This window comes from Amphibalanus amphitrite, unplaced genomic scaffold (genome assembly GCF_019059575.1).
Source record: "Amphibalanus amphitrite isolate SeventyFive unplaced genomic scaffold, NRLGWU_Aamphi_draft 001611F_arrow, whole genome shotgun sequence".
Taxonomy (NCBI): domain Eukaryota; kingdom Metazoa; phylum Arthropoda; class Thecostraca; order Balanomorpha; family Balanidae; genus Amphibalanus; species Amphibalanus amphitrite.
In genome coordinates, this window is record NW_024883104.1 from 88097 (window position 1) to 113395 (window position 25299).

The 25299-nt window shown below is 50.7% G+C and overlaps 2 protein-coding genes across 2 annotated transcripts; one reads left to right on the forward strand and one right to left on the reverse strand.

Annotated features, from left to right (window-relative positions):
• Positions 1-237: 237 nt before the first annotated feature.
• Positions 238-3222, reverse strand: LOC122374146 (cullin-3-like). Its single transcript, XM_043352731.1, has one exon. The coding sequence runs from the start codon at positions 2906-2908 to the stop codon at positions 590-592; it is 2319 nt and encodes a 772-aa protein (XP_043208666.1). The 5' UTR covers positions 2909-3222; the 3' UTR covers positions 238-589.
• A 385-nt stretch (positions 3223-3607) lies between these two features.
• Positions 3608-24517, forward strand: LOC122374147. Its single transcript, XM_043352733.1, has 19 exons — positions 3608-3626; positions 8808-8920; positions 9140-9537; positions 10328-10504; positions 10754-10876; positions 11144-11257; positions 11496-11634; positions 12222-12452; positions 13466-13689; positions 13978-14175; positions 14583-14757; positions 16800-16937; positions 18474-18598; positions 19322-19523; positions 20027-20207; positions 20649-20819; positions 21943-22160; positions 23421-23510; positions 23763-24517. Exons 2-19 carry the CDS (start codon positions 8822-8824, stop codon positions 24018-24020), a joined length of 3261 nt encoding a protein of 1086 aa, XP_043208668.1. The 5' UTR covers positions 3608-3626; positions 8808-8821; the 3' UTR covers positions 24021-24517.
• The last annotated feature ends 782 nt before the right edge of the window (positions 24518-25299 follow it).

Here is a 25299-nt window from a genome sequence, read left to right on the forward strand (position 1 = left end):
AATAACAGCAATTTACAGTATTACGACAACGCGTTTTTGCCCGTGAGAAAAAATCGTGTTAACATTTAAAAAAGGCGAACATTTGATCGTCGCGCTAGGTTCCATTTCGGTGGGATGTGTGGTGTCGAAAGTGTTACAGACGCTAACGAGTGGAAGAGGTGCTTCTGCTTCAGTGTAAACGAACAGGTGGGCTTGGAACACTTGTTGAGCTACCATGAAACCCAACAAACAACAAAAACTGATAAATTTCATCTATTCAACTCTTCACACTCCGATCCTCGCTCACGGATAATATGTTAAACACGATCTATTTACAAGTCGGCACATAGTGACGCCAGAAACAGATCTGGGAAGCGGGCGCCGCGTAAAATCGACCGAACAAAACACTCGCGTCTGCGCAGCCGACCTTCAAACAAATTTGGTGAAACAAGAATACACATGCCGTCCTCGGCGGAAATTTCCCCATCGTTGACGCCCACACCGTTCGCGGTAGACACCTCGTGCCCCGGCCTTCGACAGCGTCTCGGGTTCGTCCGGCACCGCACCACGACACCACCAGGTCCCTCGCCCTGCTGCGAGCGCGCACCACTTAGGCCACGTACGTGTACACTTTGCGGTCCTCCTGCGTGCGAGCCAGATACTCCTTTTCGATGAGCCCCTCGATGCGCTTCTTGATGACCACCGGCGACGGCAAGAAGCGGGACTTGAGCTGCTCAGTGACCTCGGCCACGAGCACGTTGTGCTGCAGAGTGCGGCGGGCCTTCATGATACGCACCACGGCCGCCTCGATCTCGTATTTGCGGTCCTCGTCCACTTTGCTGCGTGTCTCGCGCCGCTCGGGCTCCGACTCGCCCTTCGCCACGCCCAGCTGGATCTTCACGCGATGCAGCTTTGATGTGAAGGCGTCGTTCACGCTGAAAGCATGGCTGGACTCGATCTCCTTCGTCTTGGGCTGCTTGACAAGGATGCGCTGTGTGGGCTTTCCGACAGCCAGCGACTGGAGGGCGCGCGTCAGGTCTTTTTCCGGTATGTTGGTCTCGTTACGGATCTCCTCGTAGGTCAGACGCTCACGGTTGTTGAAGAGCATGAGGATGCTCATCTGGAAGGTGGAGACCTGGATGATGTGCCGGCGGGGACTGCGCGTGCCGGCCGCCAGCAGTGCCGAGTTGGAGCCGCCAGCCACAGCCAGGTCGGTGGACGAGTCGTCCGACTTGAACGGACCGTAGAAGACGGCGTTCAGGTCCGCGGAGCCCAGCTGCGCCTGCAGCGTCAGCTGCCGCCCCGTGTGCTTGGCCAGGTAGAACTTGCGGAAGGTCTCGAAGGCGGCCGCCGGCGCTCGCGGGATCTCCACCTTGATGTTTCCAGAGTGGGTGGGCCAGAAGCCGGTGGTCAGCACCCGGACTGTCAGGTCGACGCCGAACGGGTTGGCACCACCCGACTGGATGTGCTGCTTGAACTCCTCCATGATGGTGTTCGAGACTGTGATGTCCTTGAACATGCCTTCCAGCTTGGATGTGAACTGACATCCACATTCTGTCCTTAGCTTGGAGATCATGTTCTTCTCGTTGTCATCACTTGCTGACTTGTTGAGAAGCAGCCTCTTGGCCAGGTGCTGCTTGTAGTAGCGCTCGAAGACGTCTTTTTCCTGGAGGAACCGGAAGATGACCATGGTCTTGTCCAAAATGGCCTCAATCTCCTGTTCTGTGACACCCTTAGCCCCCTTCTTCAGCCTGTCATCAATGAACAGAGACAGGTACTCAGGGGACTTGTTGTTCAGGTTCAAGAAGTACTCAAAATCTGAGGCAATGCGCTGTTTGACCATCTTGTCCTTGTTGAAAGAGTTTTTCAGGAAGTGATCAAACACATCCCTTAGGTCTAGCAGGCTCTGCACATATGTGATGGCATTCTTCCCACCATATGCAGGATCTTCTGCTACCAGTGCCCTGCCCTGTTCCCTCAGGTAGGTCGACACACAGTCAGCCAGAGTCTTCAGTCCATCTTGTACCCTAGACAAGAGCTTGTACATGCATGCCAAGTCATCTGTTTTTTGTTGTTTCAGCATGTGGACCACACCAGAGTTTTCTATCTCGACGATCGTCTTCATGTGCTTCTTGATCAGTTCCTCTTCCACCACCTCCACAATACGAGCCTCTGTTGACTCGTCAAGGTAGTGAGATGCTCGCTCTGCCTCTTCATTTATGCGTGCTTCCACTTTCCTGATGTATGCTGATGCAGAGTTTTCAGCCAGGAAGTTTTGACTCTCCATTCTGTAGAACTCAGCAGACTGCTGAAGGAATGGCCTCTCAAAGTCTTCCTCATACACAGCCCTGCTGTCCACACCAAGAACCATCAGCATGCTGCACGCATTCTTCACTGCCAACTTGTCAATCACCTCTCCACGCCTCTCTCTCATGACCATCTTAAGAAGTGTTTCCCTCAGGTGATCTCTGATGCCACCATATCTGACAATCTGGTCCCTGAACAGAATGAGTCCCAGGTTGAACACATTGTCCACATTGTTCTGCTGTACATATACTCTGTCCATGTACATGAGGATATCTCTGATCATGATCATTGATGTCTTGTGGTCATGCCACGCTTGATTGAGGGTTGCCAGGAAGTTGTTGTTCAAAGATTTTAGCACATCCCCTCTTACTTTGGTCTCCAGATGCTGAGTTACAACATCTCTCAGTCCAGTGTACAAACGCTCACCATGTTTGTGAAGAACCATGGTGTATGCATTTCTGTACAGCTCTTCAAAGCTCAACCCACTGTTGTTCTTTTTCTGGATTTCTTGGATGGCATTCTTGAGGATATTCCAGATACCCTCCACATACCTTTCATCCATGGTCATCGGAAATGCTCTGATCCGCATCTTGGCGTCTTTCTTGGGTTGTGTCCGCTGCATCACAACTGGCTGTTTTTAGTATCAGTGAATGATAAAGCACACATACACTGCTACAGACGAATCTGCCTCCAGACTCAACGCTTCCTTTCACAGACTTCTAAATGCTCGCTGTAACTTCAGTTTCTGTTTCAGTCTCATAACGAGCGCATGATAACAAACGCAAGAAGTGGAGCAGAAACTTCAGCCTTCAATAGATGAAAGTTATAAATTGTAGCTAACAAATCTAAAAAATAATATCGACTGTAACAACTCCACCTACACCACCAAATTATTACTTTTTTCGCGTTCCTCCTCCAAGGCAAGAGCGTTGTCAATTGTTAGTCGATTGTCATCCTCTGCTGGCATTGACCAAGGTTTTAACAAAACTGAAACCGCCTCTTGAAATGTAAATTACGATTAATACAAATATGAAGCCATTATTTAATTTTTTGAATTTACTCATTAATTGCTAATTTTAACATTTGTCATGAAATGATGACATTTATTTAAAAGCATGAGTATTACTTTGTAATAAATGTTTTTGGAAATATACGTCATCAAAATCTGTCAAAATTGTCTCTTATGCGCCATCTGAGGAAAAATCGCATGGCTAAGCTCAAAACATTCAAAACATTTCGAGTGTTGAGTTCGCAATGTGTTCGCAATGTGCAATGTGTTGTACCTGATCTGGTGATCTCAAATTGATGAATTGTTATTATTATTTACGATTGTGTTACAGGTACAAGACCCAGTTTCTCCTTATATTGAAATTCGAATAATAAATAATGAGTTAAGTGCATGGATCCGAGAAAATGGATCTGGGATCTGTTCCTATGGATCCTGATCTTGGATCCGACAAGATCATAGATCCAAAAACATTCTGTTTTGGTGATTTTATGTGATCACACATCATATTCCATAGTGTTGTGGCACTTATTGACTTGGAAACAATTGGAAACCTGGTTTTAAATGTTGTGCATGTCATGTGATGTCAGGATCCACTCACGTAATAGATCAATGTTCTTGCTTTATCATCAGATTGAGATCCTATGAAATCATAAATCCAGGGTAAATTTGTTGTACCCAGTGGCGTACCCAGGAATTTGCGAAGGACCAGGGCATTGGACGAGAGGGCGCCAATCAAGGAGGGCGCCAACAACAAGGAGGGCGCCACATATCTGAAACTTGAATGTGTCAGTTATGTTCGTACACGTGCGGAACGAACATAACTGACATACTGGACAGAGGGGCGCCACCCACCATCATCTAGGAGCGCGACGCTATCGATTGGAGGGGCGCCAATACTGGACAAAGGGGCGCCACCGGCCCACCATATCGTCTAGGAGGGCGCCACTATCACCAGAGGAGCGCCAATACTGGACAGAGGGGCTTCGCCATCAACTAGAAGCGCGCCGCTATCGACTGGAGGAGCGCCAACACTGGACAGAGGGGCGCCAGTCACTGAGGGCGCCGGGGACGATGAGCCAAAGGGACAGGGCATGCACGGAATGTCCTGTATGTGCGTACGCCACTGGTTGTACCTGATCTGGTGATATCATAGCTCCTAACCTGCAGTTTGCTCTGAGATTCACAGATCATAGAATATAGATCCATCGCTCAGATCCAAGAACATGTCTGAGCTTTACTACAGCCGTTCAAGTCAGTTGAGGAAACTATGAGGCGCCAAACTAAAATTGGATCAGCCAATCAACGGCTGGAGTGGGATGACCATATATGGTCATAAAATCAGAAAACTTAATCTTTTCCATGCATCCTAGCATTCAAATGAAAAAATAAGGCATAAAAATGTTTTTTAACCACACAAGGCCTACACTCACTCGGTACACAATTAAGTGGCGGCTCTAAATCGCAGAGTTTCAATGCAAGGTCAAGCAGTGATTGGCAAGTATGGCGGATTGAAACAGACACGCCAAAAAATGTAAGCAGCACCACAGTTTTAAAATGTCATTATTTCTATTATCCCAGATCCATTTTCTCGGATCCATGCACTTAACTCATTATTTATTATTCGAAAGAGTTGGCCACCCCTCTCTGTCCAGTTTTCAAGATGATGTTCCAGCGCTCTATTGATACAGGAGTCCTGCCAGCCAAGTGGAAGGAGGGAAATGTGGTCCCGATTTTCAAGAAGGGAAACAGAGGTTTGCCTGGCAACTACAGACCAGTAAGCCTCACCTCCATTGCTTGTAAGCTGCTAGAATCTTTTGTTCGAGATAGGCTACTGGAGCATTTCCTTGAAAACGACCTACTCACCAATGACCAGTTTGGGTTCCTGCCTGGAAGATCATGTGCCCTACAGTTACTGTTGGTGATTGAAGAGTGGCTCACCATCCTGGACAGGAGAGGTGCCGTGGATGTGGTATATCTGGACTTCCAGAAGGCATTTGATCGAGTGCCCCACCAGAGACTTCTCAGGAAATTAGAAGCATATGGCATTGGAGGAAACCTGCTCCGCTGGGTATCTGCCTTCCTAGCAAACCGGAGGCAGAGAGTTGTGGTAGAGGGCGTTTGCTCGAGCTGGACGTGGGTCAGCAGTGGCATTCCCCAGGGCTCAGTACTGGGACCATTGTTGTTTCTAGTCTTCATTAATGATCTCCCAGATGCTGTCAGAAGCCGTTCTATGCTTTTTGCAGACGACACCAAGCTCTACCAGGAAGTGACCACCCTTCAGGACAAGGCTCTCATGCAGCAGGACATTGATGCCTTGGGACGCTGGGCAGACAGGTGGCAGCTCCCCTTTAACCAAGATAAGTGTAAGCTGATGCACCTAGGGTCCTCTAACGAGCACTTCAGCTACCTGATGAACGGTTCCACTTTAGCTCAGGTGCATATGGAGAAGGACCTTGGACTCGTCATTGATGAAGACCTTAAGTTCCATGAACAGGTGGCGGCTGCCGTGGGTCGAGCGAACAGAGCTCTTGGACTGGTGAAGAGGGCTTTCAAAGCCCTAAACAGTCATTCTCTGCCTCTCCTCTACCGGACTCTGGTGCGTCCTCACCTTGAGTATGCAAATGTGGTGTGGGGACCTACATTCAGAGCGGACCAGGATGCCATTGAGAGGGTCCAAAGAAGAGCAACTAAGCTGGTTCGTCCATTGCGTCACCTTCAGTACCAGGATCGACTTCGAGCCTTGGACCTCCCCTCCATGTACTATAGAAGGATGAGAGGAGATATGATAATGGCGTACCAGATTCTGACAGGATGCCTGAGAGTGAAAGTAGCCGACCTTCTGCAGCTCGACACCTCAGATCGAACGCGTGGTCACCATCTGAAACTGAAGAAGAGACGAGTGAACTCCCATCTTCGCCAGACCTCTTTCTGTCATCGCATAGTGGACAGCTGGAACAGTCTCCCTGCAGACGTCGTCGCGGCACCGAACTTGAACACATTCAAGAACCGTCTCGACAAGCTGTGGGTGAACAGGAAGTATACCCTGCGAACTGATTGAGCATGTGGTGCCAGGATGAGCTAAAAGCTACATGGTTGGTGTAAGGGAGAAGCAAATGACCGGATTTCCTACAGGTCCTTTGTTGACCGTCCTAAAAATCCGTAACCACTATTCTATTCTATTCTATTCTTTTGTATAGGTATGGCTTTTCTAATTGTGGTTCAATAATTATTTTAAATGTAAATATTTTTATTTATTGTAATGAAATTGAATCTTTTAACAATTTTCTTCCAAAATATCAATCCATTTATGGAATGGCCAGCTGATTGTGATGCCCGGAACCTGCAGAAAAGTCGTTTTTCTATCGCCATTCTCGAGTGAATTTGCCGAATTTGATCAAATCATGACCATGTTGATTCCTAGTGGAAAATGGAAGCCTTTTCTCTGTGATAAGTGGACGCGATACTGCAAGTACCAGCACGTTATACCGTTTTTCACCCTGGCCTTAGTAGTGAGGGCTGCATTTATGCCCATATATAGTCATCAAAAGTCTATTATTGACCAATCCATTTTTGGATCTTCGCCTTGTAGTTTCCCCAACTGTAGTGTCCATTTCAATTTCAATCAAGAGCTCAAGCTGGGTTTGGAGAGTCATCTAGAAGAATGGGCAGCTAGACTGTGTTTCATGGTCTGCTGTTGGCCACAAATTGAATGTTTTGTGAGCTAACAGCATGCCTGATGGGTTGTGGTCATAGGTTGTGTCATGAGACCAGTGTCTGGTCACAGCTTTTCATTAGCTCTTGAAGCACAGTAGTTTACAAAAGTGATTCATTGCTGTGAAACAGAGCTCAAGTCTTGCCCTAATTACTTTTCAGCAGTCTGGTTTTAAGATAGGGCCCCTGTCTCCAGATACATAAGTCATGGCTGAGCCCAGGCAAGGAGTTTAAAAAGTAGATTGAATGTTTTAATTTATGGATTGGCAGCTGGAGTCAAGAGTGCAGCACAGGCTGAGCAGCTGGGCTTGTTGTGCAGCATTGACTCAGCCTGTTCAATCAGAATATGGGAGTGCTGAGATGTCAATCTTAGCATTTTCATCAAATTTATATATATATGTTACCTCTCCCACTCAACAGACTTAATTCTTCAACTCAGGCCATATATGAGACCTGATCTGGATGTGGCTGCTCAAACCACACTGTCATACTTCATACTCAGAACTATGCTCAAACCAAGCTCAGACCATACTGATCCCTTTAATGATTCATTGTCTGATACTGCAGGGCACCAGAGCAGCCCAAGTCTTGGCTCTCACCACCAAAAATTTGATTTCATTGCTGCACCTACCAGCTGAGCTATGCTAAAGGCTCATTTTCTTGCTGGCAGAGTCTCATCACCCGTACAGTGTACAATTCAGCATGATAGGTACCATGATCTTGCCACTTCTGATCAATGTTACCAAATACCAACACAGTGCTCTTTCATCGGTGTTGATATGGGTGCCGATGACCCTTGCAGTCTAGGCCCTGGGGACCTAAGAAAATTATTGTGTTTGGTACCGACACTTAACCCTCGCCCGTATAGGGGGGAGGGGGGGTCGAACGGACCCCCCATGGTTTTTCGCGAATAACTCGCGTAAAAAGCGGCTGATCGCGACGAAACTTTCAGTACCCTCGCGTTCATCAATTTTACACCTACCCTGAAAATTTCATGACCCTGACCCAAATGACCTTTGACCTGTGACCTACTTTTCGAGACCATGTTTGGCCGGAATCGCGATTCGGCGTATGTCGGCTCGCATTAGCCGCGCGTTTGCAGTCTTTTCGTGGTTTCAAGCGTTCAAACATGTGATATGATGTTGCCCCCATGCATTAGGGTGGGTGTCAAGGTCACCTGAAGGTCAGGTCAGGTCATTGACCTTTGATAACCTCGGTTCACTTTTCCGAGTTTTACATGTTTCTAGGCCAGTTTTTTTTTAGCTGAATTCGAATTTAGCAACCATATGAACATTTACGAAGTAGTTTTGGTGCCTTCGTAACATGTTACGAAGCTGTCAGAGGCGGTTGCCACCTACTTACTGGTTGACCTGACCTGACCTGACCCGACCTGGCCGAAATGCATGAAGACATCATCTGTGATCAAAACTAACATGATATTCGTGATCAGCACCCCGAAAAACGCCATAGCAGCCACACTTTACGACGTTCTAACAGGTCCCGATTTTCCCGACTTTTGAGTCGTTGACCTGACCTGCAAGGTCAGGTCAGGTCAACCAGGTCAACCAGGTCAACCAATGACCTAGGACCTTAAAATTGGGTATCATCGGCTTCCTCTCGTCACGGGCAACACGCTCGTTTTTTCCGCGAAGCTCTAGCTCGATCAGGGGCGAAACGGCAGGGGGGGGGGGGGGGTCCAACGGACCCCCCCCCTTATACGTTCGCGGCTGGAAAAACACCAATACGGGCGAGGGTTAAGACATAATGTCTACTTAATCTTGCTCCCGATGTTTCTTCACAGGTGATGAAGTCAAGATGGCTGGTAGTAAGATGCAGGCAGTTCTGCTCCAGCTCCCTCTGATTGAAAATGAGAGGGAGAGATTGAACACCTACTTGGATAAAATAATTGAAAGAGTGAGGAGTCTCATATGTTGCATGTGGCTGTGCAAAATGTTTGTTAGCTGTATCCTTTGCAGCTCAATGTAGTTATGTGTGTTTGGCTGTAGGACGAACAAATTGTGTGCAGAGTAAGCATCCGTAAAACTCAATGTATTTGTGTATAGTCTTGTGGACTGCTGTTCTTTAGAGTGCTAGAGAGTGTTCCACCCGCTGATCATGCCCTGTCATCCACAGACAAAAAGGCTCAGCGCCAACCCAGCAGCAGCGAGAAGCCTGAAGCGCGAAAATGCTGAGCTGCTATGCCAGCTCACAGAATGGGCTGACTTGCTCGAGGATCATATAGCCTCGCATCAGTCGCCGTCGCCCGCCGACCCGCCGCCGGGTCCCACGAGCGTCGCCCCCAGTCAGTCGAGGACGGCCCGCTCGACGACTGACCTGAATGCCACGCTGGAGTCTGCCGTATCGTTCCACACGGCGGCGGCAGGCGGCGGCTCGGTGGGGCCGGGCGGCGGCTCGATGGGACCGGGCGGCGGCTCGATGGGACTTGGCGGCGGCTCGGCGGGACTTGGCGGCGGCTCAGTGCGACCGCAGTCCCCTGTCAGTCGCGGCAGCACCACCGAGAGGCCCCAGCGGTGAGTGTCGACGGGCGCCCATCCGGCTGCTGGTGTTGAGCACGTGAAAGTTCGGTATAGATCATCATTGGTGTCCTTGCAGTAAATTGCGGTAATTACCTCAAAATATTCCTTTTCAAGTCATTTATTATGTCTCGATGAGGCTATGGTAATCAGAGCTCAGACAAAGTTCCATGGCAACCAGTTTTGAGAGAAAAAAAAAGCGTAATACAGGCGTGTAAGTGTAATTCATTTTTCGTTGCAAGGCACACATGGGCTGGTATTAGCAATACTTCATTTTTTCACTACATTGACCTGAGGTTGAATGTCAATATTAACCTTACAGCATAAATTTTTGCATTGCTCGATGTGCCTTAACACGCGCGAGCACTGGCCATTTTAGCATCCTCGACTGTGGACGAGGAGGGTGGCTGCGGCCCCTTGTGCCTGTCCGTCAATTAAATTGGATCTTAGCAGAAGAGTAAATGTGATGCACTGCACTTCACAAATAAGAGAAAGCCAACGGCTTCCAATTTTAAATTTTCAGGTCATCTAATGATGTTATTCCGTGGCGAACAATTCACCGCAATTATCCATGGCCTGATGATATACCTATTTGTGGTAAAATACGAGTAAAATACTCTCATATCTCAACTGTTTGTTTGTAAATGTGCTACTGTAAAGTAGTGTAGTGGTTATATAATATATAGTTAGCATACTAGTTAGTAATTATATAGTTAGTGAAGTAGTTAAAGTATATACATAAAGTAGCTTTAGATTCTTTGCTCATTGTGCTGTGGTGCCTTCGCAGCACTCCCGATCCGCACAGTGATTGCACGCGGACTGCGACGCTGGAGACGCCGTCACCGCCGCCGCCGCACAAGACCTGCCCCTCCAAGATCTCCAACAGTGAGGTGTCCTCAATTATCAATCGCCACCTGCTCAAGAAAACTTTCGGTCATGAAAGTCCGAAAGAAGTGGTGCAAAGGTGAGCGATGTTGCGTTGTCTGCCAATTTGCTTCCTATTTCACTCAGTAAGCCGTATTTTGTGCGGTCACGGCCTCACTCTGTCACACGGGCTGTGCGTGTTCACCGTTCCCTGCTCCTGTGCCCGGCCACGACCTCTCACTCTGCCACGCTGGCAGCGCCTACTCGCCGTTCACGCTCCATGTCAAACCGCCCACTCTGCCGCGCCGGCTCTTCTGTCCACGGCTCACTCTGTCCCCGGTTTTGCCAGGCCGCCGCCGCTGGGTGTCGAGACCAGGGTTGTGTTTTCATTTCACGACGAGGACACCGGTTACACCTACCTGAACCTGTGGGAGGATACGGACTCGCTGACCAAGCTGGCAGGGGATCTGACGTAAGTACATGCCAGACGCTAATGCCTCGTAAACCTCGCCCGTAAGCCGCAATAAACGCCTCAAAAAGATGGCCTCATCGTACTCTTTTGTAGGTATGTGTCTTGTGGTCAGCGTCTTTTTTATTAGGTACGTTTAGTTGATAACAGCCGATGATTATGCCTTTGGACTGTTATAATATCAGGTTGTCTACCATAGTATTGCTCCAGTTTCGATGTGTCACCACGGTGAATCGTCAACTCTCTTCCTCCTGTGATGATGTCTTTTAGGGAGCTGGCGCTCCACCCGGCGCGGATGTCGCGTCTCCCCAAGCAGGGAGAGCTGGTGATCGCCGCCTGGAAGGGCGCCTGGTACCGCGCCAGGGTGACGGACGTGTTTGACAAGTGAGAACACAAGTATTTTATTTTATTTTAAAATGATCTTCATATAATACGTCTTGCTTAAGCTTCACGGCTCAGTCCATTTATGTCATATAGCAACCATTTTTTTTAGCTGTATTGCGGAGTTAAATGTTTAGTAGACTTCCTACCTTTCGTTTTGTTTTCTAAGGACTCCGTAACCCCGTGCGGCACTGTTACATCGCCTTCCCTACTAACCGTCCCGCTCGCGTCCCGGCCGTAGGGGCGACATGAACTCGATGGTGGCTCTGCAGTACATCGACTACGGTAACAGCGAGCACCAGCCGGTGGGACAGCTCCGCTTCCTGCCTGACAAGATGAAGGAGGCGCCCGCCGCCGCCTACAAGTGCAAACTGGTCAACGTGAGTACAGAGCTGTCTATTGATGATTCTAGCCGCTCGTTTTTTTTAACTCGGCAAAATGGGCGTTGTTTGAGCTTTGACCACTTCGCTGGTGTTTTCATTGAATTAGGATGTTTTATTTTGTTTTCGTACAAGCTCGCGTTCGGTGTTATTTATAAATTTATCAAGACGCTTAACCTATATCTAGTCAACTGAATTTGATGCCTTAGCTGCGGAATCGTCAAACAGTCGATATCAAGCACGCTGCCCCCCCCCCCCCATCTCTGCCCGCCGCCCATGTCTGTTAGGGCCAAGTAAAGCTGCATATACCACGACACGGTGTATTGTGCTTCCAGCGACCGAAGACCAAGCACGGACACGGCGACCCGCCGACTGACCCAGTCCGGTCACGGTCGCGCCCTTATATAACCACGGCACAGAGCGCATGCGCGGTGACCGCGCGGCGGTCAGGCGGCTCGCCCGTCGCCGGCCGGCCGGCCGAGCCGCCGGCCCGGCCCGCGCCTCGGCCCCGCACGACCGGTCCGCGGTCACAATATCCCAACATGTCTACCCACTCTGGCCACCCTCCCCCTCTCTCCGCCCCACAGCTGAAGGTGGGCGGCGAGTCGCACTGGCCACTCCAGCGGCGCCTGCTGCTGGCGCTGGCCGACGGACCCGAGTGTCGTCTGAGGGCCGTGCTACGGCGCTCACAGCTGCCAGACCTGTACGAGGCGACCCTGATCTCGGGCGTCACGGTCGGTTCCGAGCCCATGCAGGTGGACGTGGTGGCTACCCTGAACGCGGCGCTTCTGATCAACCCGGCCGCCGCTGCCACACAGGTTAGATGGTGGGGTAGTCTGAGGGAGATGGGGCAGGTTAGACGGTAAAGAAGCTGGGAGGTGGGGCAGGGTAGACGATGGGGCAGTTTGGGGGATATTGGGTGGGGCAGGTGGTGACGCGGCTCACGGCTGGAACGGTAACCTGAGAGAGAATGTTAGGCTGTTTAGATGTTGGGATGGCTTGTGCTGCAATACAGGTGAGCCGGCGTTAGTTTTGACAATATTCGAGCGGCACCACCGACCTTAGATGGGATGGGTCGGTCAGTGACTCAGATGCATGTAAACTGTGAACGACGTACTGTGTATGATGGAGGGAGGGAGGAACGATCACCGGCACCATTGAATGCTGCCATTGTGATGGTGAAGATGTGTAAATGTTTCCTGGATAGAACCATCGCATAATGGCTGGACTAATGCAAAATAAGTTTTGAAATTGAAGCTACGAGTATAACATGCCTATATTCTCTGTGCTCGTAGCACTCAAAATCTAGTTTTTTTTTCTTAATACATTTAGTCCGAAACTTTTGAATGGAAGGATTCACAAGGACAGAGACCCCGCTAAGCGAAGCTTGTTGCGTTGACCGTGCCCTCTACCCTCCGATTGCGCAATTCCAGTTCTATGGCAGAATTTGGAGTCCAAAGTTTAACGTGCGCACCTAGCCACGCACGGCCGGTCCCCTCACTGACTTCGTCTGGCTACGGCCTGCCACCAACCGCAACCATACCTGTCAGGAGGCCCATAAATGTCAAGCGCCCGTCGCGCTTCGAATCCGGGCTGTAATAACCGGGAACGCGTGCTCTCACTGCGTGGATTCCAATTTCCAACGCTCTACCGACTGAGCTACAGGACCGGCTAAAATCCCAATCATGAAACACATCCTGTCTTGGCGCTTATGCTCTATACTTTGCACCATCCCTTACCCAATAGCTCTCTGGGCCTTGTGTGCTGGAGACGTGACCGTGGGGCAGTCATACCTCCCGGTAACCAGTTTGTCGTCCCCGCGGCCTGGCAGATCGAGTCGGAGGAGCTGCAGCTGCGGCCGCTGCTGGTCCCCTACCGGCGGCCTGCCGAGCTGTCCCCTCCGGTGTCGGTCAAACCCGAACAGCCGCCGGAGGAGAAGGTACTCAGCTGGCTGGCCGGCCAGACGGCCAGCGGAGCACGCGCTGACCGCCCAACGCCCACCAGCCGGCCGGCGACGGCGCGCGCCAACCGCGACACGGCGGAGCTGAACATCAGGTCAGTTCGCCGCGGAGGGAGGGCATGGTGCGTGCAGATTGGGTGGAGGGAGCTTTGGAAACGGCATTAAGTGTCCATCCGAGTGATAGGTTCATCGCGCCTTGTTTCTTTTTTTTGGGTTGCTGAAGTTAGAACCTAAATGCTTGGTAAGATGTTCGGTAAGATTATTTTAAATTAAAGTGACATTGCAGCGGATTTTTTACGCTTATGAATTTTCTCAGCCACCCGGCCTCAGCACCACATTCTCACCATTCACAATATTATGTCTCCATGTGTCCCGTTCGTCAGTTTCGCGTCCTCGGAGAGCCGGCCGTCGCGCCGCCACCGTGTGCGCGCTCCGCCCGAGTACAGCGGGCTGCAGCTGGTGTGGACAGCGCGTCCCATCGAACAGCAGCTGGTGGGCGACGGGCCGCACAACGTGATCGTCATGCAGTTCAATAACCCGGCCGACTTCTACCTGGGCGTCCGCTCGGAGCAGTTCGATGAGTGAGTGGGGCTCGTCTAGGCACTGCTGGCTTTGTTTCTACGCTGACTGGGAGTTGGGGGTTTGACCAGTGTGCACCAGTAACCCTCTTGTTGTTTACATTATAATTTACTTTTGTTTTGCTTTTCATTTTCATCAATTAAGTTCTGACAATGATATCCCTCACTTAATTGGTCGATTCGTTGATACCTTACTAGTTACTGTTGACGTTGGGCTCAACATACGAGCCTGCTGCGTAAGTATGGCTCGTGGCGAGCCTGCGTAAGCAGGCTCGTATGAGCCTCCTGCGTAAGTATTATCTTTATAAATGCCTACATTTATGCCGAAGATGTTGCAGTCTCATGGAGCTGCATCTGTCCATCCTGCTTTTTACAGGCTATCGATGACCTTCCCCATCTGTTTTGTACAGGTTCGAGGAGCGGCTGTTTTCCGTGTACAGTCGGCTGCCGCTGCATCCGGAGCAGGCGGTGCGCGACGCGCTACTGCCCGGCTCCTACTGGGTGGCGCGCTGGGAGAGACCCGGCGAGAAGACGCGCTGGTGCCGCTGCGTCGTACTGGAGGAGCACAACCAGAAAGGCGGAAAGGTGAGGGCGGAACGGTGGAAATGGGAGCTGTAACGGCCGAAAGGCGAGAAAAGAACGGCTGAAATGTGAGGACAGAACGGTGAAAATAGGAGCTGTAACGGCCGAAAGGCCAGGAAAGGAAGACCGAAAGGGGAGGAAAGAAAGGCCGAAAGGAAGGGAAGAACGGCGGAAGTTGAGGTGACGTCCGTTCTGTGGCCATTCTTATAAAGAAAAGAACGGAGGGACGCTCCGTCATTTCTGAGATTAGACGGAATTTGGTTATCATAAAAGGACGAAGACGAAAGACGGAACCTGTTAAAAGAACGAAGCCAGATTGACGCTACCCCCACCCAAAAGGACGCGTTTCCGTATCATAAAGAGACAAAGACGCCTCTGGTGACGTAAGACTTTGCGTTGTTCGTGAAAAATAACGCACCAGAAATAGCGCTGCTCTTCAGCAGCGCTTTTTTACGGCATTGATACGATATTTAGCTGGTTGCGAGAGCAACTTGTGCGAAATGTGTTTCAGGCTGCATGCTAATCGATATGTGAGCTGTATGACATTGGTCGGGAGTTATTTCATACGAAAATTAGTCAATTTGACATGCAGACCAAGTACCTATAGACCGCCACCTTATCGTTCTGCAGCTATCGTTGTTTATCGGGCATACACATTAACAGGCAGGATTGGACACCTTGAGATGCAATATCCAGTGAGTGGTAGGTGTTTACTGTTTGCAACTGCCTCCCAGTAGCTCCAACCTCACCTGGCCTGTGTCCTGTGTCCTCTGGCGCCTCGACTGGTATCACGGTTGGAGGTCTGAGTCACGTGGCACTACAACTTCTCGTTAGCACTGAAAGTTCTTGTTTGCACGCAGAGAAATTCGTATACACTCCGCCACGCTCAAGCGCTGTCGCTGGACTGTCCTCGCTGTCCCCACACAGAGAAGATCCACAGGCCATTTCTTCCCCCGCTCCCCCTCCCCCCTCTTTAGCGTGGCAGTTCGTCAAAACAACACCTGCGCCCCCCGTCTCTCTCTCTACCTACTCCTTCCCTCTCTCCCTCCCTTTCATCCCGAGCCGCCGCGCGCGTTCGCCGCGCGCCGCGTCGTCCCCTAGAACGATAAGATGCCCTATCAGTATCCCCTCCTCTTTTATCTCTACCGCCTGTCCCGAGCCGTCACGCTAACTCAGGGTGTCTGCGTTGTTCCCTTACCGCTTATTAGACACCATATCACTGAGTATGACATAGGCATTACCACATTTATACGCAAAAACAATCTTTGGTGGGTTTCAGCCTAGCAGGAAAGACTACAACATATTACATACTTCGCCTATCTATATTATCCTTCATCGTAGCCAATGCCGCCAAGGCTATGTATCGTAGCAGACAACAGCCCCCGGTCCCATAAAAATTCAAATATGATCCCAAATAATTGCAGGTTCTCATTTTATTATACCTATATAGCGATCACACAATATTTTCTTAGTCTTGTTGCATTCTTTGTGACGAAATTTGTAAGAAAATATTGCAGGAAATGATTCCTGTTTCATTTACTAAAGCTCTTGATCATTTAGACGAAAAACGCATCCTAGCAAAACAACGAAGGGGGAGGGGTAGAGGGACGGAACCTTTATGATAACCAATAAGGACGGAATCGTTTAATTCATTGAGTTCTTTTTTTCCTTCCGTCCCTCCGTCCTTTTCCTTTATAAGAATGGCCTCTGTCCTCACCATAAAGTTGAGGAAAGAACGGTGGAATGTTTGGCCATGATTATTTGTCGACCACTCTGAGCGATGAGCCGCCTGCGTGCCGATGCGATACCGATGCCAGTGGGTGATATGTAATTGTGCTCTGGCACCGACCTACCGATTGCGGCTGTCTACAGCCCTGTGGCTGTCGCCGCCGCCAGGAGCCTGCATCTAGTAACTATGCTGTGGGTGGGGTCTGTATAACCCTGCCACTGCCATTGCCGCCAGGAGCCTGCCTCGGCCAGCTACCCGGTGCTGTGGGTGGGGTCTGTATAGTGTACTGTATGTATAACCCTGCCACTGCCGCCAGGAGCCTGCCTCGGCCAGCTACCCGGTGCTGTGGGTGGACTATGGCGACACGGACCGCCTGCCGGCCGTCAGGTTCCGGCCGATGACTGAGGAGTTCGCCGCGGAGCCGGTGTTTGCTGTCCACGCCCGCTGCGCCGGGGTAGGTGTCAGTCCTCACGACAGCGGTCCGTTGAGGGGTGTCTAAAATCGCCCACCATCCGCTGAATTCCAGATGACGGAGGATAAAAATAGGGAGAATACCAGCGGTGTGGGATTCTTACGGCTGACTCGAACTAATTTAAAGAAATACTGTTAAAGGACCGCCAAAGCTTTGAGCAAAACATGAACGATGGACAGTGCAGCTAACATAAACTGACCAACATGCTTTGTTAGCCGATGTTTTGCAATTTACATGCGGTGTAGGGTGAACGACAAGGCATATTAATTTATTGTATGGCAGCTGATGAAACCATATCAACTGTCTTAACCCGGCAGTTGCTGGGGTATTTCGCCACACCCACCGTTTGCTGGGGGGGGGGGGGGCGTTAAACGCCCCCAGCCGATAACTCGAGAACCAAAAGGCGCAGCGAAACGCACGAGGCGGCAAACGAAAGAACGCGACGAGACGCTTCAGATGAGTATTTTAAAGTTGAATTTTGATGTCACAGGTCGGGTCAAGGTCAGGTCAAACACCTGAAATCGGGCTTTCAGTAGCATGGACTTCAGGGCTTCGCAATGGGCGCCTCTCGTCATAAACTCTGTCAAAACGGTGCACAATCCATCATATAAGGCCTACAAGAGTGTCAGCTCCATGTACATAGGGGTCAGTCAAGCATAGGTCAGGGTCAAGGTCAGGTCAACCGGGTAGGCACATATCCCCGAAAATCAAAACTGATATTCGCAGCTTGTGACACATGTTTAATGGGTAATTTGGGGCGTAGAACACGATGGTCACATTTATTTTATCATATGTGTACATGTTTGGCTCAACAAGTTTAATTTAAGAAAAAAAAAATGTATCATGGTCGTGAAGTAGTCACGAGAAATTGCCAAGATTCAGTTCAAGATTTTGGAAATTGCGGAACGATAATCAATAATCGAAGATAGCCATTTGATTTTTCATGGTATTGGCAGTCTAATGGCGTTCACGGTATGTCTGTATGTCTATTCTGTGATTTTATATGATTTTTTGAACATATGCCGTTTTTGGTCGAAAACTCAGAAATCATGACGTCACTAACACCTCGATATCTCAAAAAATTTCCGACCGATTTTTTTGAAATTTTGTCACAATAAACTTCAATCAATTCCCTACAGGTACCCAAATTTTGGCGCGCCTGCGTCGCGCCATTTTTATGCTATGGCCCGGCGAAAAAAGTGGGGGCGTTTAACGCCCCCCCCCCCCCCCCCCCAGCAACTCGCGGGTTAAGTATTATTGCCGCAAATGCGTATGATTAAACACGATGTTAATTGAAACTGGTGCTGAATTAATTATGAATAAGCACGAAGTGGACTGTTACGTAAACATAGACGTCTATTCTTAGCGGAGAATAATCTTGTTGCGTAAGTCTTCAATGTGCTGAATAACTATTTTGCTGTTGCGCTCTTTTTCCCTCTGACAAACTTCTGTGTACTGAACAGTTGAGCACCTGGGCGCCCGTACCAGGTGTAACTTTACTTGTGTGTGTTTTTTCAGGTGTACCCAGTGGACGAGCTGGGAGCCCAGCTGGACTCGTACTCGGCTGAGGCAGCCACCACGTTCCGTGAACTGCTCCAGGGGACAGTCTGTTTGGCGGTGCCGGTACCCAGCGAGAGCACTACGTGAGTGTGCCGGCCGTGGAGAGGGTACTGGCGGGCTAGCCGGCCCGACAGACCGGGGTTGGTGAGACCGTGAGTGGCGGGCTGGGAAAACCTGAGGGAATCAGACTTAGAGTGGCGGGCTCGTAAGACGGTAAGACCTAATGTGGGGATCTGGTATGGTCAGACCTGGGGGACGAGGTGGTCAGACATATTGAGAGGACGTCATTGGATGAGAATTCACATCGGGAGTGACGTGGGGATAAAAACATTTTGTACGCCCTGTAAAGTGTTTCTGTGATGTAAATCGTGATATTCTGGGCTGTGGCCAATCATATGTTTGCCACGTCTACCGACTGGTTGTCACACCGCAGTAGTGAGGCTGTAGCGTGACCGCGTCTTTGGTGTGACCCGATTTGTCCCCGGGCAGCGGCTATTCAGTCGGAGGTCGCTGGTCTGACCCGATGCTTACCCCGGGCAGCGGCTATCCAGTCGGAGGTCGCTGGGTGACCTGGTGTCTACCTACCCCCCCCCCCCCCCGGGCAGCGGCCATCAGTCGAGGTCGCTGGCTTGACCCTATGCTTACCCCGGGCAGCGGCTATCCAGTCGGAGGTCGCCGGGTGATCTGATGTTTACCTACCCCGGGCAGCGGCTATCCAGTCGGAGGTCGCTGGGTGACCTGGTGCCTCCCCCGCACCGGCCATCAGTCGGAGATCGCTGGTCTGACCCGATGTTTCTCCCCCGCAGCGGGTGCCAGGCAGTGCTGCTGGAGGCAATCATAGATGGCTCGGACGATCTGATGTCGGTGACGCAGGCTCTTCTGGAGCTGGGAGTGGCGGCCATGCGCGATCCGGAGCTGGACCCGTCGTTCGCTGAGATTGAGGAGCAGCTGGCCAACGGACACACGGCCACCGTCCCCTCGGCGACCGCCAGCCAGGAGATCGCCAAGGTACGGACCTACTCGCCTCCACGGTAGTTGGAAAGGCAGGATCGCTGTATATGTATGTGGTCTCAGAACTTTGGAATGTCACAATGTGTAAGTCCAAAATATCAGAGGGAGTGAAGCTACTCTCCGCTTATTGTTTGAAGTCTTGTGTACCATTAAATACGTTGGGATAGATTTTCTGATTGCATGAGTGCATTTCAAATTCTATTTTTCTTCTTTCGTTCATTACTGAAATGCGATTCGTGCGTGCTCATCTAAACTGCGTTAAATATATGGATGGGTGTTTTCACCAGCCATTGGCCTCATTGAACCACGTACGTTTTATACCGCGTCATCCCGGTCCCACAGAGCAAATACCCATGTAGTAATCTGCTCCCGTAAACCATAATTTGTCAACCTCTTACCAGGCTGCTGTTAGCGCGGTAGTTCTCCACGTCGCGTGAGCTGTTACATACATGCCTCAACTCATTGTAGCACCTCCGTTACATGTCTCCACCCCTCCGCAGTGGGACCCGATGGGTGAGGACTTCACGTCTCCCTTCAACCGTCCGGAGGAGGACGGAGAGGCGGAGGTGGCCGGCCTGACGGGACGCCGGGACCCCGATGACCCGGGCGTGTGTCCCGTGTACGCGTCCGGCCGCCGCTGCTGGGACGGCATCGCCTGCCCCAAACGACACGTCCGAGGCGGTGAGTGACAGTCACGCCGCGGGGGGGGGGGGGGGGGGAGGTGACTGAAGGGGTTGTTGGTGGTGCTGCCTGAATGCTATGTTTGATGTGGAGATTGGGATTTGACTAGATATGGGATTTGATCCATGCCAGATTCCTTCAGATTTTCCTGCATACTGGTATGTTTTTAGTTTACCTTCTGCAATTCACAATTAGCATATTAATAATGCTCGGTCCGTATGATTTTAGCAACTTTATGGTGTACCTGTAGTCCGTTTTAGTTCAGTTCGCCTCCTGAAGTTAGACACATGTTTTCACCGAAAGAAGTTTTTCTCGCCTATTGCTGGCTGGCTGGCGATGAGACGTTTGTTGTGCTCGATATATCCCGCCTATGCTGATTTCTCCCGCTCCCTTGCCTCTTAGCGCGTCTCTTAGCGCCCCCCCCCCCCCCCCCGCCTCCAGGTGACCAGGAGCCGGTGACCGTCCTCATTCACTCGGCCAATCCGGAGCCGGTGGTGGTGCCGCGGATCGGCTCCACCGTCTACGTCAAGGTGTCGGCGGTGCTGAGCCCGGACAAGTTTTACGTGCAGCTGCCGTTCGGCGCCATACCCGCCCAGGAGGTCAACAGCGACCGTGAGTATTTGGGTAGGGTGGCAGCTGCGGCTGTCTCAATTTTGAGTAGTGGCCAGGCAGGCTGTGCCATACTTACCTACTGGAGGATGGAGAATCGAGTAATTGGTGTCTTAGGCAGGTTTTTTTTTTTTTTTTGCTGGTTCCATTGGTGGTTGTCGGCTGTCCTACCTGGGTGCTTGTGGAGAAAGTTACTTGTGTATGCGTGTTCTGTATTTATAGAGAAATTATGAATACGTGTCCTTAGCCTTGCATCACGGTGTCAGAATACCAGCAACATCGTTGTCATGCACTGATTTAAAATGCAATCATACCATTTCACTATATCCGTTTTTAGACCTAACTCTCATAAAATTGTATCCTACAAACACAGAGACTCCGACATATGCCATCCACCCCGCCGCTATCGGCACCCTGCTCTGGCCACCGTGCCACCCGACATCGCGCCGTGCCGCTCCCTGCACCCGGCCCCGCCGCGGTCCTAGCAACACCCGAGTCCTGCGAGCTGCTGCGTGCGCTGATACCGTATCGGATCCGCTCCCCGGAGCTTTATTTGAGAGTTTGGCGCTCAGTACGGGTGTCGTGGCAGCGCTATCGATAGTTCATTTGATAGGTCTTGTGTTATGAAACTGTTTGTGCCGGGTGGCGTTATCGCTGCTCGCGTGTCAACAGTGCGTTTCAATTACATTGTTAAGGGACTGATATATAATTAAATATCATGCATCATACTCGGTCTTCGATAACGCAGTGTCATGACAACAGCTTGGCTTGATATTGTCGTCTGGCGCTCTGGCAATACCGCTTTGTGAATCATCTTGGAAATGGCTGACGTCCTATGCTTATCAATGTCCTTAAACGACTGTCAAAGCGCTAAGTCATGTGGCCGGCTTCTTTGTTCACATTTTGGTGCACACGATCGCTCGTACTTCTGACGATTTTCGTCGGATTTGTGTGCTAGTTGTCAGGTAGCTTCGTGGCATGTCCTTGTGGCTAGTCACTCCTCGTGTGACCTGTCACATTGTTCTTGTGACCAGAATAGTTCATGTATGTACCCGTCTCTGTGACCCATCCCTGTGACCTGCTCTGTGACCTGTGACCTTTGTGACCTCTCTATTCTCGTGCTCAGACGCCGGGTACCGACGCCGACTGGACATGGACGAAACACTGGAGTCGCTGTCGGCGGCGATGGCCGCGGCGTATCGGAGCTGCGGCCGGCGCCACTACAATGCCGCCTGCCGGCCGGCGATCGGCGAGGTGCTGGTGGCGCCGTTCCAGAGCGGCTGGCAGCGAGCCATGGTCGTGGACCTGGCCGATGAACCCGAGACGGACCGGCTCTCTGTGGAGGTGAGTACCGAGTCGGACCTGCTCCCTGTCGTGGAGGTGAGCTAGAGTCGGACCGGTAAGTTAGAGCCGGACCGGCTCACTGTGGAGAGACAGTCCGACCCACGCACTGTGGAGAGTCGAACCGGCTCGGCGGCTCACTGTATAGAGTCGGACAGGCTCACTGTATAAAGTTGGGCCGGCCCTTAATGTGGAGTCGGGCCGGCTCACTGTGGAGAGACAGACCGGCTCACTGTATAGAGTCGGACAGGCTCACTGTATAGAGTTGGGCCAGCTCACTATGTGGAGTCGGATAGGCTCACTGTGGAGGGAGAGACAGACCGGGTCATGTAATAACTGTGGGGAGTCGGACTGGCTCACTGTAGTGACTCTGGAGAGTGGAACCGGCTCACTTGGAAGTCGGACCAGTTCACCGTGAGGAGTCGGACCCGTTGAGTTAAGAGTCCGGAGTCGGACCGGCTCTTGTTGGAGGCGAGTTCGCCGAGTTGCACCGCGCGGGATCCCATACTGAGCCAGTTTATACTCTGGACTGTGGACGAGGGCTACGCTGAAGGCCGCAGGATGCGAGCTTCTGTTGCTGCAGCGTAGGTACCTACTTGACAATCATAATATGTCTAATATTTGTATTTGTAAACATAACCAATCGGTATGATCAGTCTGTTGAACATCACGTAAATTTCTGACACATTTAGATGTTTCGTTGGTGTGTCTAGTGGCTACTCAGTTTATTAACAAAATTATTTTCAATTTGTTTGGATGTTGGCAATGCGCATTAATTGTCGTAAGCTGGTTGAAGCATGTGCCTTTTTTAAGTGCTTGTTTGCCGTTTTACTGCAACTGTTTTCAGTTCTAAAAATTTGATGCTTGCAAAAACACTTTGTAATGGTTTGTAAAACGAAAGAAACCATAAATTAAATTTTAGATTTAGCATTCCGTACAGTTAACAAAACCCGCATTCATTATGCCACCTCGCTCGTGCCCTGGCACATAATTCGAATAAAAAAGACGAACAATAAAGTAGCCACCTGAGAGGCGGGACACGTACTCGGGAATTTCCATCATTCACTTTATGGATATGACTGTCACAAACAACGAATGGCGTGTTAGAGGAAAACGCCAAAGAACACACGTCACACGCAAACCTGCGCGTGAATGGTGCTTGTGACTTGTTTCTTAGTTTACGTCCGTTCCATGTGATGCGGGTAAACACCAGGAACAAGTCTGTTACAAGCCCTTGATGAGTGTGTGGCTGCGTTGTGACAGGTGTTTCTGGTGGACCACGGTGTGACGATGGCCTGTGACGCCAGCGAACTGAGGGAGATGAAACAGGAGTTCAACCTGCTGCCGTACCAGGTAAGCGAGCCCCGCTGAGATCTATTGTGCCCTCTTTGGTCTCTCCATTCTCTCTGAATTATTCTCATAGTAACTGGCACACCCGAGTGGATTTGGTAGTGACAGGAAGCGGCAGTGCTGCCACGGAGACGGCCAGGCTGGCGTTCACAGTGCAGTCTCAGAGCTGTGACTGCCGACTAATGACTTTGACTATGACTAATGACTGATTTGTGTTGACTGTGAGACTGATGGCACGGCACTCTCTGCCGGCAGGCGGTGTCGTGCTGGCTGAGCTGTGTGGCTCCGGCCAGCGGCAGCCACTGGTCTCCAAAGGCCATCAGTCGGTTCGTCAATCTGGTGAGTCGGCCCTGTCTGCTGGGCGCAGTGACGGGTCGCCGGCCGGACGGGCAGCTCGAGCTTGACCTGTACGACGAACACCGCCACCTGAGCGAGATTTTAGTCCGCGAGAGGCTGGCCGTACGCGTCCAGCGCGCACCCCAGCCGGTCGGTAGAAAGCTGCTGCCGGTGTAGGCAGACCCCGGCCGAGTCGGCACTGCCGCTAGGCCAGTACAGGGGGACGTGATAATGGCTGTAAGATAGGTGAGAGACGCGTGAGAGAGGTCAGAAAGACGCGTGAGAGAGGTGAGAGGCAGTGTGAGACGTGCAGGGTGTTGATATTAGGACGCAGGAGCTGGGCCTGCCTGTTTTCGTGATAGCTGCCTTTGCCACTTGATATTACAGTGCCTTAGTGAAGAAGTAAGCGTCACCCTAGTCTGAAGGTGAGTTCAGTGCTCTTGCAGTGCCGTGATAACGATATAGACGCTCCCCAGCGCAGTCGTCAGCGCGTTGTCGGCAGGCTGTTTGCCAGCTCCGTTACTCAAGGACCAAGTGTGTGTTTCCAGTGAGAAGCCGCATCTTCCTGCGGAGCTCTGAGTTCCCTTTCCACTGAATATCATGTTTTGTACATTATGAGGTTACGTCATAAGCACAGAGTTTTCATTTTTATATGAAATACACGTTTACCTTTACAAATATTCATTGCTATCGTGTCGTTCTCGGCTTCGGAAAATAATTTATATGGACTGAATACGATACAGAACAGTGATACCGTACCAGGCTATCGCACGGTGGCCGGTGCAGTAATCATTTTACCCTATAGCGTTGCTGGTACAATTTACGTGTGAAACAAACGCTGATCTCATGTTTGTAATACTTTTACGGAAAGAATCGAAGTTATCTTAATCAGTATTTTATAGGCGACAGCCGGATGTTTCGGGCTGGACGACCCAGTCTCAGTTTTTGATGCTGGTAAAATAGTTGATTTGGACGAGCATTGAATCTCCGGTAACATATCCTGCCATTCTTGGTAACAGTGCCAACGCATCACACAGTAATTTAACGATCTTTAAAAATGCAGCTTGTCAATGTTTGCTTGTCAATGTCATTCGTGACTCGGTGCATAGTCATCATTGTTGGCCCAAGCAGTAGCGGCGGAATACCTTCAATTAGGGGGGGGGGGCACTGCCGACTTTTGATCCCATTCTTTCCATGCAATGCCCATTGGGCTAATGTTAAAATGCCCAAGTCAAAGGGGGCACGGTGCCCCGGTGCCCTCCCCGTTCCGCCGCCTATGGGCCCAAGGCCCTTGCTTGGTTGGGTGGAATGTGGATAGCATCAACGATTCCTCCTTTGCATTCGGCTATAGGCGGCACCTACATCTACTGGCATCTTGCTTGCTTAGAAAATAGAGAAATCAAACATGGGTCATGACTCCCACTCCACATCTGGCTGAATTGAATGTCATTTGAGG